Source organism: Corvus moneduloides, chromosome 3 (genome assembly GCF_009650955.1).
Source record: "Corvus moneduloides isolate bCorMon1 chromosome 3, bCorMon1.pri, whole genome shotgun sequence".
Classification (NCBI taxonomy): domain Eukaryota; kingdom Metazoa; phylum Chordata; class Aves; order Passeriformes; family Corvidae; genus Corvus; species Corvus moneduloides.
Genome location: NC_045478.1, coordinates 38,328,296 through 38,342,972, shown reverse-complemented (window position 1 = coordinate 38,342,972; position 14,677 = coordinate 38,328,296). Strand labels below are relative to the sequence as shown.

At 39.4% G+C, this 14,677-nt stretch overlaps 1 protein-coding gene across 1 annotated transcript; it reads left to right on the top strand.

Moving 5' to 3' along the window:
- The first annotated feature begins 9,239 nt into the window (after window positions 1–9,239).
- On the top strand, window positions 9,240–14,314 carry CGA (glycoprotein hormones, alpha polypeptide). Its single transcript, XM_032105002.1, has 4 exons — window positions 9,240–9,344; window positions 11,206–11,312; window positions 12,250–12,434; window positions 13,906–14,314. The coding sequence occupies exons 2-4, from the start codon at window positions 11,213–11,215 to the stop codon at window positions 13,981–13,983; spliced, it is 363 nt and encodes a 120-aa protein (XP_031960893.1). The 5' UTR covers window positions 9,240–9,344; window positions 11,206–11,212; the 3' UTR covers window positions 13,984–14,314.
- Window positions 14,315–14,677: the final 363 nt, after the last annotated feature.

The window sequence follows — 14,677 nt, the reverse complement described above, 5'->3', positions numbered from 1 at the left end:
AGTATCAGTTCATATCCATGCACGCTTTTTTCCCCCCCTCATTTCCTTCCCCACTCTTTCCTCTGCATTCAATTTTATTTTGTTAGACTTTAATTTGCTAGACTGATGAATCACTTTCTCCATGGTTAGCGCTTGCTCATTCCTCGTATGTAGCTGGCACTGATCACAACTTTGTATGTAGGATTTGGTTGAGTGGGAGGGAAAGCATGTGCATGGGATTCATATTTCTTCTTGGAAACACGTGCTAGACCACCACCCAGATGCTTGTGACCCCACTACTGGTTCACAGACAGCAGGATGAGTAACTCCAGCATAAACTGATGGTAATCACAGAGGACCCTTTTGTACACCCCAGGAAACTGAACCCACCACTCACTACATTCCCTGTCCTGCCTGTTTGCACCGAGCAATTCTGCAAGTTGTGCTCTGAGGAATACTAATCGTATGTTTGTGAGTACTAATTCATGATTTGCTTAATATAGCTTTTTAAAGCGTACTGCTAAGAATGTCAGTCTGAAAAAGTTCCCAAGAATGTTTCTTCCTCTGTTTTCACTGCACATTAAAGCAGCACTGGTGGAAGACCTAAAGCAAACGCCAGGAAGCTGTCAAAACGCAAAGGTATTGGCACTGAGCTTTACTGTTCCCTGTCAGAATGAGCTGATTTCACACACACGACCCTTTAAACCAATAAATCAATGGTAAACTTGTGACCTTATCTGCTGTAATGAATCACTTGTATTGCCATGTTCTGCAGCATATCAAACAGCAGCAAATCTGGTTTCACTGGCCAGTGCACTCTGCCTGGTTCAGTGCTGCAGTGAAGCTCTGTTTAAATTAAAATTGTATGTTTCAGCTTGACAAGGCATATCAAATGTTAACATTTGTTCCTTAGTCATACTTTGCTTGGTAGTATTTTGTCCTAGCCAGTAGAAGTAGCAAAGCTCTACTATCTCTGAATTTCCCCCCTAATATTTAGATACGCGTTTTTAAATGTTTTTAAAAAAACTACCAAAACAACTGTAAAGGATATTAGCAGGAAAAAAAATTACAGTCAATTAACAAGTGGTGACATTCAAATGTTTTTATTATCTTGATAGCCAGAAGGTCTGACTGCCTTCTTAGAGTAGCATGTAGTGCACTCTCAGATATAAACATCGTGAAGCTGGAGCTGAAGGTTTGCTTTAAAGATTGTGTGTGGCACTTGCCAGCATGATTTTTTGCCAGTCTGTATCTGCCTCTACCAAAGACTCTACAAGCTGAAGGACCTCAATACATATTTCTGCGAATTCAAACCCAATATTGTTTAAATGCATTTTGTGTTAGTCTGTGGACTTCTCTACGCCTATCAGACTCTAAGTCCCGGTGAAGTTACTTCTACCTGTGAATAACCCTGGGAAGGTGATTATGTTCCTGAAAGTCTGCTGCACTTGCAGCACCATCCTTTCAAATGATGCAGAGCATTCCCTTCTCAGTATCAAGCAAGCAGAGTGTTTGTCTGTAGTTGTTATACTATGTCTAGGAGCCCACATCATGGATAAAAATAATTTGCATAGAAGGATAGCCTTTGCTTCAGAGAATTTTAAGCTAGATACCACAAAACCAGGAGATTACAAAGAGACAGACAAAGAGAAAGAATCTAGGAGGCAATTAGCAGATAAAATCAATCCTCACTTTCCTCCCCTTTCTAACCTCCTGGATATGCTGTGGGAAGTTACAGAGAACTTCTACTTACAGCATGTCTCTCAGATTGTGTAACTGCAAAAGAAAAAGCGTGATTATATCCATTCCAGCATATTAGACAAAACATTACAGATGCTTTGGACTGGATTCATCTAGTCCATTGTGAATATCTTAAAAAACAGATATGACTATCTAAGCCAGCTTTCTTGACCTGTGTATAACCAGTGGAGAGAAAGAAGCAATTGTAGGGCATTTTATTCTAAGGTGAGAGCTAGGACAGAGTAGTTGAATGGCACCCTGAAAATGCCTGTGTCCTTCAACTGACTGCCAGAGCAACCAGCATGGACATTGGCCATATGTACTGCAGATGTCTAAAGTTGAGGGGATTTGAATCCCACTGTGGTAGCTTTCTCCTTCTGTGCACTCATGCAAGGGTAAAATATCAATAATCTATGCTTCTTGACAGCTTACTACTGAAGAGCACACAGAATGTTGCATGAACAAAGTAACTCCTGAACGCTGAAGCAGGGAGTGATCCCCTGAAGCATTTCCTACTGTATTTCTCATGTCTGAAAAGAGGACACATACACCATCTACACCATCTGAACAGGAGACTTTGTTCAGTCATTTCTCAGCTCTTTTATTTTGTGTTCTAAACTTACCTTAAGAAATAGTGTGGATCACAAAATAATATAAAATAGCAGCTTTTAAATTTTTACTCGCTTTCAGACTGCCTTCCCTGCCTTTTCCCTCCTCCCAAATTTACAGCTTAGACCTTTATAGATAGATATAGATATAGATGTAGATGTAGATATAGATATAGATACAGATAGACTTAGATAGACATTTAGCCTAAATTTGAGATGTAAATTTAATGGATTGCTGGTCCCTGAGGACAGCCATGTAATATTGCTGGCAGCAAATGGCTACTGTTCTGCCTTGTGAGAATGGCTAAATTTCAACAATGTGGGAAAGCAACGCCAAATATCCAGCCTTCAAAGCACTGTAAGTTCTATTTTGAAGTGTTATTATGTAAATGTAAGCCCTTTTTATTTCTGATAGGCAACTGTACGGAGGTGGGCAACACTGGCCTGCTTTCCAATGTGGCATTAATTATAACGCTCTAGCCCATTTTCCATGTGCTGAGTCACACCAATAGCCAAATACTATGTATAATTTCCTTTATTAGTTGCTCTGATAATCTCTGGCAAATATGAAACAAATGCTGTGCACAGTTCCTTCAAAGGGCAGGTGGCTGTATGAAGGGATTGCTTAGACATAATCAGAAGAGACCACTGCGAGTGTGGGAAATGACCTGCTGCACTATGTAGACCTAAGGCCTCATCTGAAAATTTTGGTGAAGCCCAGAACATCAGTTTGACATCTGATGTCTTAAGCAAAATGCCCAAGTGGGCTGAACAGAAAGAGTTTAGGGGAATGTCTTTACTCCCTCAAAGCCACTATGCGATGGTGAGCTCTCCAGGGCAGGGGACCATTACCTGCTTGTTCTCTGTGTGGGTTTCTTAGGTGCTGCTGCAATATCAAACCTAAGTATGGTGAATTTTTTATTCAGCCAGATTACCTGGCAGCCAGTTTTCTCTGTGCAGGGACAGCAGAGAGGGTAACAGCAACCTGGTAACAATCCTCTTGGTAATGTGATAGAAATAATCTGTTTTCTTTAGAAACCTTTTTCCAGCTAAGTTTCTATGTCAATGCTTTTGTTTTTTTCTTATCAGCACTATAGGCTACATCTTGCTTGCTGCAGTTTGATTGGAATTTGAGGAATTTGGGCATTTTTTCTGCTTTCATTTGTAAAAGGCAAGAAATACAGTTCTGCGAAATGTGAAAGTAATTAATAATATAAACCTCTACTAATAGAAGAGGTGATACAGTGAGCATATGAAAGCATTCCAATTTGCAGCTAGAAAAGGATAATAGCTAATTGTCTGAACAATTATTACTGTATAAGATAATGAGAGTTGCTGAAATAGCTAGTTGTATAAATGAGACATCCTGCATTATTGATCAGGCATCTTTGTTTTAGATGCACTGGAGGTATACATTTCACTTTTAGATGGCTATTTATCAAGTCTAAACCTCACATGCAATGATCCACTCATATGGTTTGGGGTGTGCGGGGGTGTGTTTTGTGTGGGTTTTTTTCAAGAAAAAGACATAAATGTTGAAATATGTTTAAAGTAAGGCAGCATTACCCATCTCTCATGGGCTACCCTTATGGGGCTACCCTTGTGGTGCAGGAACATATTCATTGACATAATCAGTTTGATCAGCAGTCTATGTAGTCCAGTGGTTTACCTCTGATAATAAATAAATTATTAGTAATTACTGTTTCAGGAGTCTAACAAACCTGGTTACTTCAACTCAGCAGTGTTATACATCACTGGAGCGGACCTTCCTGACCTTGTGATCTCGTTAGTCATCATATGAGGTGGACTTACTTTTATTTAGTAAAAGTAGAGAAAAAGAATATTGAAATGCAATCTCTAAAGCCCTTGAAGTTAACCTACATGTTAATGACATTTTGTTTGCTGTCCCACAATGCTGTGAGAATTGTAATATTATCTATTCTAAATTTGCTCAAAGGAATTGGATTTCAAATAAGCCTATTCATAAAAGAAGCATGAAAACAGAGTGAAACAGGAGTCATCATCCTATTAGTACTGTAAGTTGCCTAATAACAAGCAATGATTAAACATTTTGACCTTGAAAATTGCAGTAAGAAAGGGGAAAAAAATATATCTATTCCTTATAATCTTTCTGATTTTCTTCAGTGGCACAGTTTTTACTTAGCTTGCATGAAGTAATGTTTATTGCACATATTTCTGAAGTGCCATAGTCTGTAATATTAATTCCATTAAAAACCAGAAAAAAATATGTATTAGTGGACCTGCTTTACACTACGGTTTTAGAACAGGAGAGGCTTTTCAGTCAATTATTTATGTGCAATAAGTACTGAAAGACTTATTATCTCAGAATAATCAATGTTTGGCTGAAACTTGAGAACACTAATAGCTAATCTTAAAAGTCTCGATCCAGTGTAATTTGAAATAATGGCAGAACTCCCATCAATTTTAAACAAAGGAGGCTGAGGCCAAGAAGTATTGCTTTGAGAGATAATTTTAGATAATCAGTTGAAAGCATCTGTAAAAGAGCAGAAAATTTGACTTTCACTCCTGCATAATACAGTATGAAGTATTTTAGCAGAGAGGAGCTCCTAATGGTATGTATCTGTATTTTCTGTTGCCTTGGGGGGCCTTTTTTACATATATATGTGTATGTGTGTGTGTGTGTATTTACACACACATATATATGCACTGAGCTGTTGTTACTGTCTCTAGGAATAAACAGATGGCAGCTGAAAAAATTAGGATCAAACTGAGGAGTAGGGAGACTCAGTGAAATACTGAAATAACTGCCCATCTTTTTAAATAACACTCAAGTTACTTCTTTTTGTTCCTTGAATCCCCAGCAAATTTTTTCTCTCCAGGAAATGCTTTCACTCCTTCTGGTTGTTCTCTCTCTTCAACAACCCTGATAATTTGCTTAGGTCAGTGCAGAGCGACTTGTGGTATGTGGGATCCTCTCTCCCAACATCTGGAAGATAGCATAAGAAATGAAGGAAGTGACACCCAAAATGCATAAGATAGTGCCAGTGCTTCAGGATGCCTTCTGGTGCAAGGTCTGGTGCAGGCTTGCACTTGTGGGTGCTGTATCAGCCTGTAGGGCAGGGCTGGACAAAGATGTCAAGGAGGTATTTAAAGATTGCAAGGGAGAAGGAAAGAGGAGTTTCTGGCATTTGGTGAGCATTCCATTCTCTCAGATGAAGGACTGCTCTTTTCTAATTTTGCACAAATGATGAAGGGTGGATTTTGGCTGCATTTGGAGGAAGTTCTGAAATGTAATTTTATTACTGAAAAAAAATCCTCCAAAACACAACCTGCTTGTCCATCCAAGCTAAAAATGTTATCAAAACTTCATTTTAAAGGTTTTTTCTTCTCGTTTGCTTGTCTGCAGGGATTAGGAAGACCAATAAAGAAGGCAGGGATGAACACAGCAGTAATTAAAAAACAAAAGTTAGGTGTGCTCTCTACAGTCTTTTCTGCTGGGGTATGGTATAGTAAACCTTGTATTAACCTTATTAAAATTAGGCAGATTCTGTTTAATAGTGCTAATATGTAACCACACTGGGAGGGTGTGTTTCTGTTTATTGATAGAGTGGACTTATTTTTGAATAGAAGCATTTGTTTTCTGAAGCAAAGGAGCCCTTCCCCAGTCTTTTACAGACAGTACTGGGTGTCAGTGCTGAGTGGCAAAGTAGAAAAGCTTTCCTCTAGCAAGGAAGAGGCAGCATCAGGAAGCAGCCGGCAGATAAGCAGATATCGCTAAGTAGGGAAGTAGGACAGATACCCTGAGACAGCATCTGGCAGAGCAAGGGAAGAGACATAAACTCTCCTTTCCAGAGAAAGCCAGAGGAGGAGCTGTAGGGACCCAGCTCCTAGAAAGGAGCCAGAAGTTCTGAAACTCCATAGGATTTAAGTTCTGAGCTCACACTGATTTCAGCCTTAACAAGCACTATATTTAGTGTCACATATGTTCCTTAATAGAGTCTCAGTTCAATTTAGGAACATACTGGCCTCGAAGAAACTTGAAAATTTTAGCAATTTGTTGCATTTTTCCAACACAGAATGGCAAAATACTGGTCTTGGCAAAGCATATTCGATGGTCCAGTCTGGGGTACATATTTACCCCTATTTTTATCCATATGCTTGTGTAGACCATGAAGTCATTATATCAGTGTGGCAAAAATACTTCAGAGTATCGCCAAGTGATTTAATGAACTAGAGGGTGCCCTATCCCCCTCCAAAACAGTGAGCCACATTCCCTCATTTCTCATTCACTCACACATTAAGACAGATTTGACCAAGTATTTTTAGTTGGAGATTTGGAGCGGCTAAAGTAAGAAATCCTCTTAATAAATATAGGAGCTTTTTTTAAACTATCTTTTATACCAGTGTAATTCCATCGATTTCACAAGATTTATTCCTAATACATTCTGATAGGGAAAGAGTACCAGGTTGCAGGCACTTTTATTTTTCTTTTTCACTGTGGGGATAATGTTGTCACTGTGCTTGAATCCTTCTAATGAAATAAACATTTTGCGTAGCTTTTGCTTTTTACTAGTAGATGATTTGCTACAATACATAGGTGAGTATTAAATATACAATATGAGGTTTACTTATTTTCCTGATTATGAAGACAGTTTTCTAGCTTTTGTGAAGCATTACAAGTCATCCTGGATTTCCCATAGGACTGAGGTGAGTATGAAATGGGCAGGACAGAGACATTCTATAAACTTCAGGAATTTTCATCAATTTGCTTTGAATGACAAGAAATATTAAGCTTCTGTCTTCCAGGGAAGCACTTCTCAATAAACTGTGTTTACCAATAGCTCTCAAATTTCAGCTGTATGCTTTTGTTATTAAATGAAGCAAAAATTGTAGGGAGAGAGACCTTTTTTTTTTTTTTATTTATCTTTTATTAGGCCAGCGCACATTGTTGAAAAAAGCCAGACAAGCTTACAGGTGCAGAAATCTGTCTTCAATTGCAAAACAAAAGCCAATTTCAAGCCAAGTGTAGGCTGGGGACAATTGTCTTGAGTTTAACTTTGTTACAGTGATGAGTTGAACAAATGGAAGAGAAAAAGGTGTCTGACACCTTGAAGCAGATGAGGTTGTTAGTGAAGGCAGAGGTGATAAAGGTTTGCGATAAATGTGTCTGAAATAGCAAATGGAGTCTGGGGGTGTTGCTGTTATTAAAAAGAGAGTCAGGGCAAAGGAGAAGAAAACAGCAGAAATCTACAGAGGTGCAATTCACCAAATCCAACTATACAATAAACATTTTGTAGAGAGACCGATTGTTTTGCAAATAAAAGCCTCATTTTCATAGGAACATGAGAAGCCTGCAGGGGGTCTCTTTCAGTATCCCATCTTCAATGTGTGACACAAAGGAGGTGCTTAAAAGGTAATTTTAAGCCTTTGGATGTTTTGGAATCTTTTGAAGCTATAAAACATTTGTAAATCTCCCTGGATAGGACAGTGAACAGTCTAAGGTAGCTACCCCGGGCTCTCAATGATGAAAAATAGGCACACGGTAAAAGTGGCATAATCTTGTACTGAAATAGATGTTTAGGGCTATTTCTCTCCACTGTTGGTAAGGGCAATCCAGAGTGAGTGACTAGGGTTTAGGCAGTTAACTTCTGACATCTGAAGTGAACCTCTCTCAAGTCTCCCAGACTTGGAAACAGAGCAGGGTCTTGAGCACCAACCCAAGGCTGTCTGCATTTCCAGGGGCTGTTCCCAAGAGGGTGGGAATGAATGTTGTCCTCCCCTTTGAGAAGAGGAAGGGAAGCCCTGCTGGACTGCTTGGCCTCAATGCCAGAAGGCAGAGTAAGACCCGTCTTATTTAGCCAGCATCAACAGAGACTCTGTCACTTGAACCTGAGGACTTAGAAGTCTCTATGCCTTGAAAGCTGCGCTCTGATGCAGTTTTCAGAAGCACCTCCATTGCATTAGCTTTATTCTAAAAACAAGATAAGATCCTCCCAGAAATCTTAACTTTATAAAGATGATTCTTCTATATTTCTATGCTTATCCATGCATTCATTTTCTGGGCATTAAATTCAAGTTGAGGATTCACGAACTAACATTTCTTCTAAATGTTTGCATGTGTCACTGTTGCTCTTTACTTTGTATTCTCTGCTAAAACAACGCCGTTTCTATAGTAGTGTTTTATGACGGTTTTTAAAATAATTGTCGGGGTTTGACGCTGTGTTTTTGTCGCTGGCCACGTGGTCCCCGCCAGCGGCGCACGGGCGGCCCCGGCCCCGGGAGGGCTCCGGCTGCGCGGCCCCCCGGCAGCCCCTGCCAGGATGGGCCCCGGCAGCCGCCTCACCACCCCTCGGGAGAAAAAAAAGGAAACTTCCCGCGGTTTTTCCTTTCTCTGCTATGTCATCACAGAGGGGTTACCCACTTGTCTAATTGGGCAGACAGTATGTCCATCGCCAGAGGTTTCAGGGAGTGCCTCTGCTGGACACAGTAGAAGTTTTGGGGAGCTTTTCTGTCAGAAGCAGCCTCCGTGTCTTCCTCCGTCCACACTAGAAGTCCAGGTTGTGTTAAACTTACACAATAATATTCCCCAGTTTGAAAAGAAGTGTTAGAAAACATTAGTATTTTGTTCTTTTTTGAAAATGAGCTTCTGTTCACTGAAAACTGCAGCAAAAAAATGGATGTTCAGTGTTTGAGTTCCCCAGGAAACTCATACATCACTGACTTTGTGCTCTCAATCTGACCTTTCTTTCATTATATAAGACAAAAAAATAATCCTTATGAAAGTCAGGTTGAAGATAAGATCAGCATGGTGGGCTGGTAATTACATAAAGTGATGTTCAGTCATTAGAGGAAATGTACAGTTGATCCAACGGCTTAGATGTGGGTGAGGAATATGATCTAGCTTTTACTGGTATAAAAGAAAGATGCAACTTTTTCATACATCAGTTTTGGGAACTTACATCCAAGCATCAAGGACAGCTCATCTTCAAACATCGTCCTGCAGTTTCTCTGATTTGTTCTTGTCGAACAAGGAAGGTAATATATTTTTATTTTTTCATTACTGTTACAGACGGACAATTGCATATGTTCTCTTTTCCTTCTTTCAAAAAGTTTTCTTCTCCTTCCATTCTGTCGAAGTTTTTGCTTTGAACATTAATTTAAAAGTTGCTTTGGAACTAAAACATCAGTGCTTAGGGTTAAGCTAACTTTGTAAGTAAGAGAAAATGAGGGTCTAGAAATAGATTGCAGCTAAACGTTGATAATTTTTGATTTCTGATTGGGTCCCAAACTTCTTAATTAGTAACTTTGTGTTTTTCTCCTGCTCAATGGTGGCAATTGCTGTCAAATATCAAACATTACACAACCTGTGGTATTAGCACATCTCTTGGAGTCCTTAACACAAAAAGACAAGATATTGTAAATAATGAGGTGAGATTTTACTTCACGGGAAAGATTTAAAATTACTATCTTTCCAAAGAACTCCTGAAATTCAGGCATTACATATTGTTCCAGTAGCTTAAGAAAGATAATATTTAATAGAACAAAGTAGAAGCTTCCTTGGAGTTGATGGTGAGATGAGTGGTGAGAACATTAACTGGATTAACGGCATGGCCACAGTCTGAAAATTTAAGTAAGACCATCAGACAAAACAGCTGTTGCCTTGGAAAAGAAAAGAAGATCACATCTGCGGTTTGTTGGCAGGCCTCTTTGGTGGTTTTGGTATGAGCCTGACAATCTGACTCAATAGAGGAAGTGCAAAACTGCAATTTCAATTTGCCTTTTGGTTAATGTAATGTAAAAAACTTCCCTCTGGGATTCCCTTGAGACCTTGCAGTGTACCAAATTATAGCATTATGTCTTCTTGGAAGAATTAGGATGAAGGATGCCACAGTGCCTTCAGCAAAAAACATGAAACAATCTGTCTAGGGTTGGGTGTTATTCCTGTGGCTGGCTTCTTTTATTGCAGCCACTGGAGCATTTAGGCTACCAAAAGGCTTGGGATGATGTAGAAACAGATCATTTGGAAAAGTCTGTTTCAGTGCAGGAAAGTCTGCCAGCAGTCACACCCCCTCTAAGGGATTGCAAAGAGGATATACAGAAGACAATCTTTTAAAGAGCGCTTTATTTTCTGGAGGGAGGGATCCAGCCAATCCACTCAGTGTGGCTCCATAGATGCTGTGAGCTCAGTTCAGTTCCCAAAATGTTTGGCAGGACCACAAGAGGTTGTGGATCTAAATAGTGTGAAGGACTACCTTTCTCCTGCAGACACAGCTTACTCTTGTTGAAGGAACAGGTCACAGAAGGCTGGCACCTGCTTCTCAGGAACCTGACAGCCATGTTCAATGCTTCCGAAGCTTTCAGTAAAAGTCCAAGAAGAGACGGATAACCACAGGCTGCATAGAGCCTGTATGCATACCTGCATACATACATTGAACTGGCTTTTGGATACCTCTTCTGAGTGCTTATTTCCAGTGCTTCCAAAATTGTTGCCATTGTTTTTTCTTCCTGATCATTATTGGCCACTTTTAATTCCTTTATCCTCTGTTTTCTGCCCGGGTGAACTGACTCACTGGACAGGTGGGAGGGAGGAGGTAAAGTTACTTGTACCCAGCACCCAGCCTTACCACCTGGTAACTGCCACCATATCAACCTCTTAGCCATTCTGCTTAGCTGGCTTTCAGATCATTCTCTTTCCTCTGTTTCTTTTTCTCTCATAATTAGGAAGATGCTTGTTTTTCCATTGCCTTCGTTCATTGCACTGGAAAGCATTGCATATGAGTCTTGCTCATAAACTTTGTTTCTTTCCACTTTAGTAACTGCTGTGAGGCAGGGGCCATGTTCTTTTCATCCTGGCTTTGGCCTCAGCCTTCAAAAATATGTGTATTTGTGTTTCCAGACAGATCATGGATTGCTATGGGAAGTATGCAGCTGTCACATTGACCATTTTTTCTGTATTTCTACATCTTCTTCATACTTTCCCAGATGAAGAGTTTCTCATGCAGGGTAAGCTGCTTTCAGCATTCAGAAATAGAACTATTATAAAGACTATTAATTAAATTTCCATGTTTTATAAATGTGGTCATAAATTTTATCATTCAGTTGCATTTATTGACAAGGAGGGTGTAATAAATCAAGATAATTTCACTATGAGCATGCTTCCTATTTCTTCCCTAAACGTAATTTCTCCAAGCCAAGGATGTCCCAGATGACCATGCCCTCAAGTTGTTGTGGGTAACCTTAATCCTTGAAACACTATCGAATAGAAACATTTGGTTTCTTCTACTACTGCAATATCTATGACAATGTAACATTAGGAACAGCAGAACCACACCTTCTCTTCGTAACATGCGGAAGGTTTTTCCTCTGTAGGGCCCCGAATATGGGATGCTGGTGGTGTAGCATTCTATAAAAGAAGCATGTTAGATTTTAAGGGTATTTTGGAGGTTGCAGGGGTTTTTGTTTAGCCTCAAATAAAACATAGAAAAATGTGATCTAGAAAAATCTTGGTATCATCAAACATTTAAAAAACTCTCAATAACATCTTACCTGAAAATAGGCAATGTTTAAGAATCACTACAAATCCTGTTGGTGCTTTTAACTATGTACAGCTAGTAGGAAGTTTTCTAGGGATAGCTAATGCTGTAGACATAGAAACAAACCTTCAGAATTAACAACAAAACTGAAAAGAAAACCAGAAGAGATACAGTAGTGCTTGTGGTTTATATGGAAAGCCACAGCCTAGTTTTACAGCTGGTGCGTGTTGCAGTTGAAAAAACCTAAAGAGGAGAGCTTTGGTGGCTGTGCTTTTCTGTTCTGCAGACATCAAGCAGCAGAGTGTGACTTTTGCTTCCTCTTATGGCCTGTACTTTCCCTTTCTTTTTGAAAATGAAAATACAGCTGGAAACCAAGTAAAATTCTCTTCCTTATATTTTTATGGCAGGTTGTCCGGAGTGCAAACTAGGGGAGAACAGATTCTTTTCCAAGCCAGGAGCACCCATTTACCAGTGCACTGGGTGCTGTTTCTCCCGTGCCTATCCCACTCCAGTGAGGTCTAAGAAGACCATGCTTGTTCCAAAAGACATTACATCAGAAGCAACATGCTGTGTAGCGAAGGCTTTTACCAAGGTGAGGGTGAGAATGAGATCTGCTTAAGCTTCATTTAGGATGCAATATTAAGCTGAAGCAGTGAATAATAAAGAATACGGTTTTGCTGGAGAACACTGGAGAACAATTTGAGGGAAGTATCCTTGGCATTTATTTCCTTTGTGCTTTGGTTCTTTCTTTTTTCTAAAGAGGAAATTAAAGCATCAATGAGTAGCAAGTCTGATATTCAGCTGGGATGAGGAAATTGGTGCAGTGCCACTGAATTCTATGATACTACTTTGTCTCATGATACTTGCAGCTCTGGTGGTTGACTTGGCCCAGTATTTTCAGTCTCCTGGATGTGCACCCTCCCCTTAAGTGCTGTGCAGTGTGTATTTGATTTTAATAAGTAAATTGCCTTGTTTCTTTCCTGCACAGACAGGAGTTCTCTGGGAAGGTGTCTGGTCAATACTATCAATTACATATATGGGAATGAGGGACCAAAACCATCTGTGCTTGTTAGATTAATTGGGATTGTGTTTTACTTTTAATAGTATAACCAAGAGGGAACTATAAAAGTGTGCAAGTACTGTGAGAACTTAACATTCATCTGGAAGTTTCTTTTAAAGAGAGATTCTTCTAAATCTGGTTGTTTTGGGAATGATTCTGCTCCAAGTAAAGAAACCTCAGGTGTTACATTATAAATGTTGAACTAGTTGAAACAAGCTAAGGTGTCTATCCTAAGGTGACCTGAATCAGGCTTATTAAATGTGTCAACTAGAGGTTCAGCTGAGTTACCCACTCACAGATTTGGTGCATTTGAAATACCTCAGGGTACTGAAGTCATATGCCTGTGGCTGGCAGACACAGAACCCATGAAAGAGCTTCTAGAGTGACAGCTGGAGGCTTGGTGAGATCCCCAATGACCCCTCGAATGGCAATTGACAGCTCAGTGGGTGCAGCTGAAGAGAGCACTGGGGCTCCATTGGCTGTGATGAAAGCCAGATACCTGCCTTTAAACTATGCTGAACCCATCCTGACTCTTCACCTGAGGAGAACATAGATCTTATTCTACATTGACAGTGCTATACTTGCCCATAGGCAGCAGCTAGAATTTGGTTGAGGTTAAGTATAAAGATGACTCATTGTGTTTGTGGCCTTTGTTTTTGTAATTCCCGTGTGATGTATTTTAAGGACACTTTCTGATTTTCCATAGATTGGTTGCTTGACACTTTTAGAAAATTAGACACTTTAAGAAGTGTCCAAATTAAAGAACAGCAAATTATGTCACTATGCATGTCACTACTGAAAACCTTCACTTTACAGCTCCAAAAAGAGCGATGATGCAGCTTCATAGGTTGGTGTTGAGGTCATTCTAGTACATGTACCCCAAAGGGCCTGTGTACTTTGTGGTTAAGAAAAAGTTTTCAGACATATTTTACTTGACAATGCTGTTTTTACTGTGCAGCTAATCCTAATTATTTGTTATATGTGTGTGCTTTCTTTTTTTAAGATTACCCTTAAGGACAATGTGAAGATAGAGAACCATACAGATTGTCACTGCAGTACCTGCTACTATCATAAATCCTAAAGCCTGTCCCTTTGTTAATGATCAAGGACAACGGTGAATGGAACATTTGTTTTTCTGCTTTTATAGCGCCACAGTGTAAAACCTTATGTTTTCTGGTAAAGACACTGGGTAGACCTTTGGATAAGATAGATGGCTATTTTATTTCCTCTTTGCTTCTTCATGCATTTAAGTAAGTTTAATTATTTCCATTACGGATAAAATACAGCACTTGCATGACCAAACACTCGATCTATTTTTAAAATAAACTGTCAGTTAAATCATCAGTGTTTATTGAGGAAAAATGGTGATTTATTAGCTTAACAGACAAATAAAGATTCTGATGCAATTAAAATTTCTAGGTTTTTTTTATGGGAGAGAGAGGGAAGAAGGAAGGGAGGGATGGGAAGCTGAACAGAACAAGAATCATTTTCCCCTTATTCTCTTAGTGATTAGATTTTTTAAGATGCAACATATTGTTTCTCCTGCTTCTCTTCCATTTTTATTTTACCTTATGGGCAGAAAGTATAGCAGTGTATCATCTATGCACAGTACTCTTTCTGTGCCATCTTTTATTTTTCTCTGAATTTAATCTCTTCCCATATAGATAGGCAAATGATGCAAAATCAAACATTATAAAGAATTTTTGTACATTTTCATGTAGCAATGGTGGAATAGAGAAGTCATACAACAGTATTAGCTGTTTAAGCTGCTTACT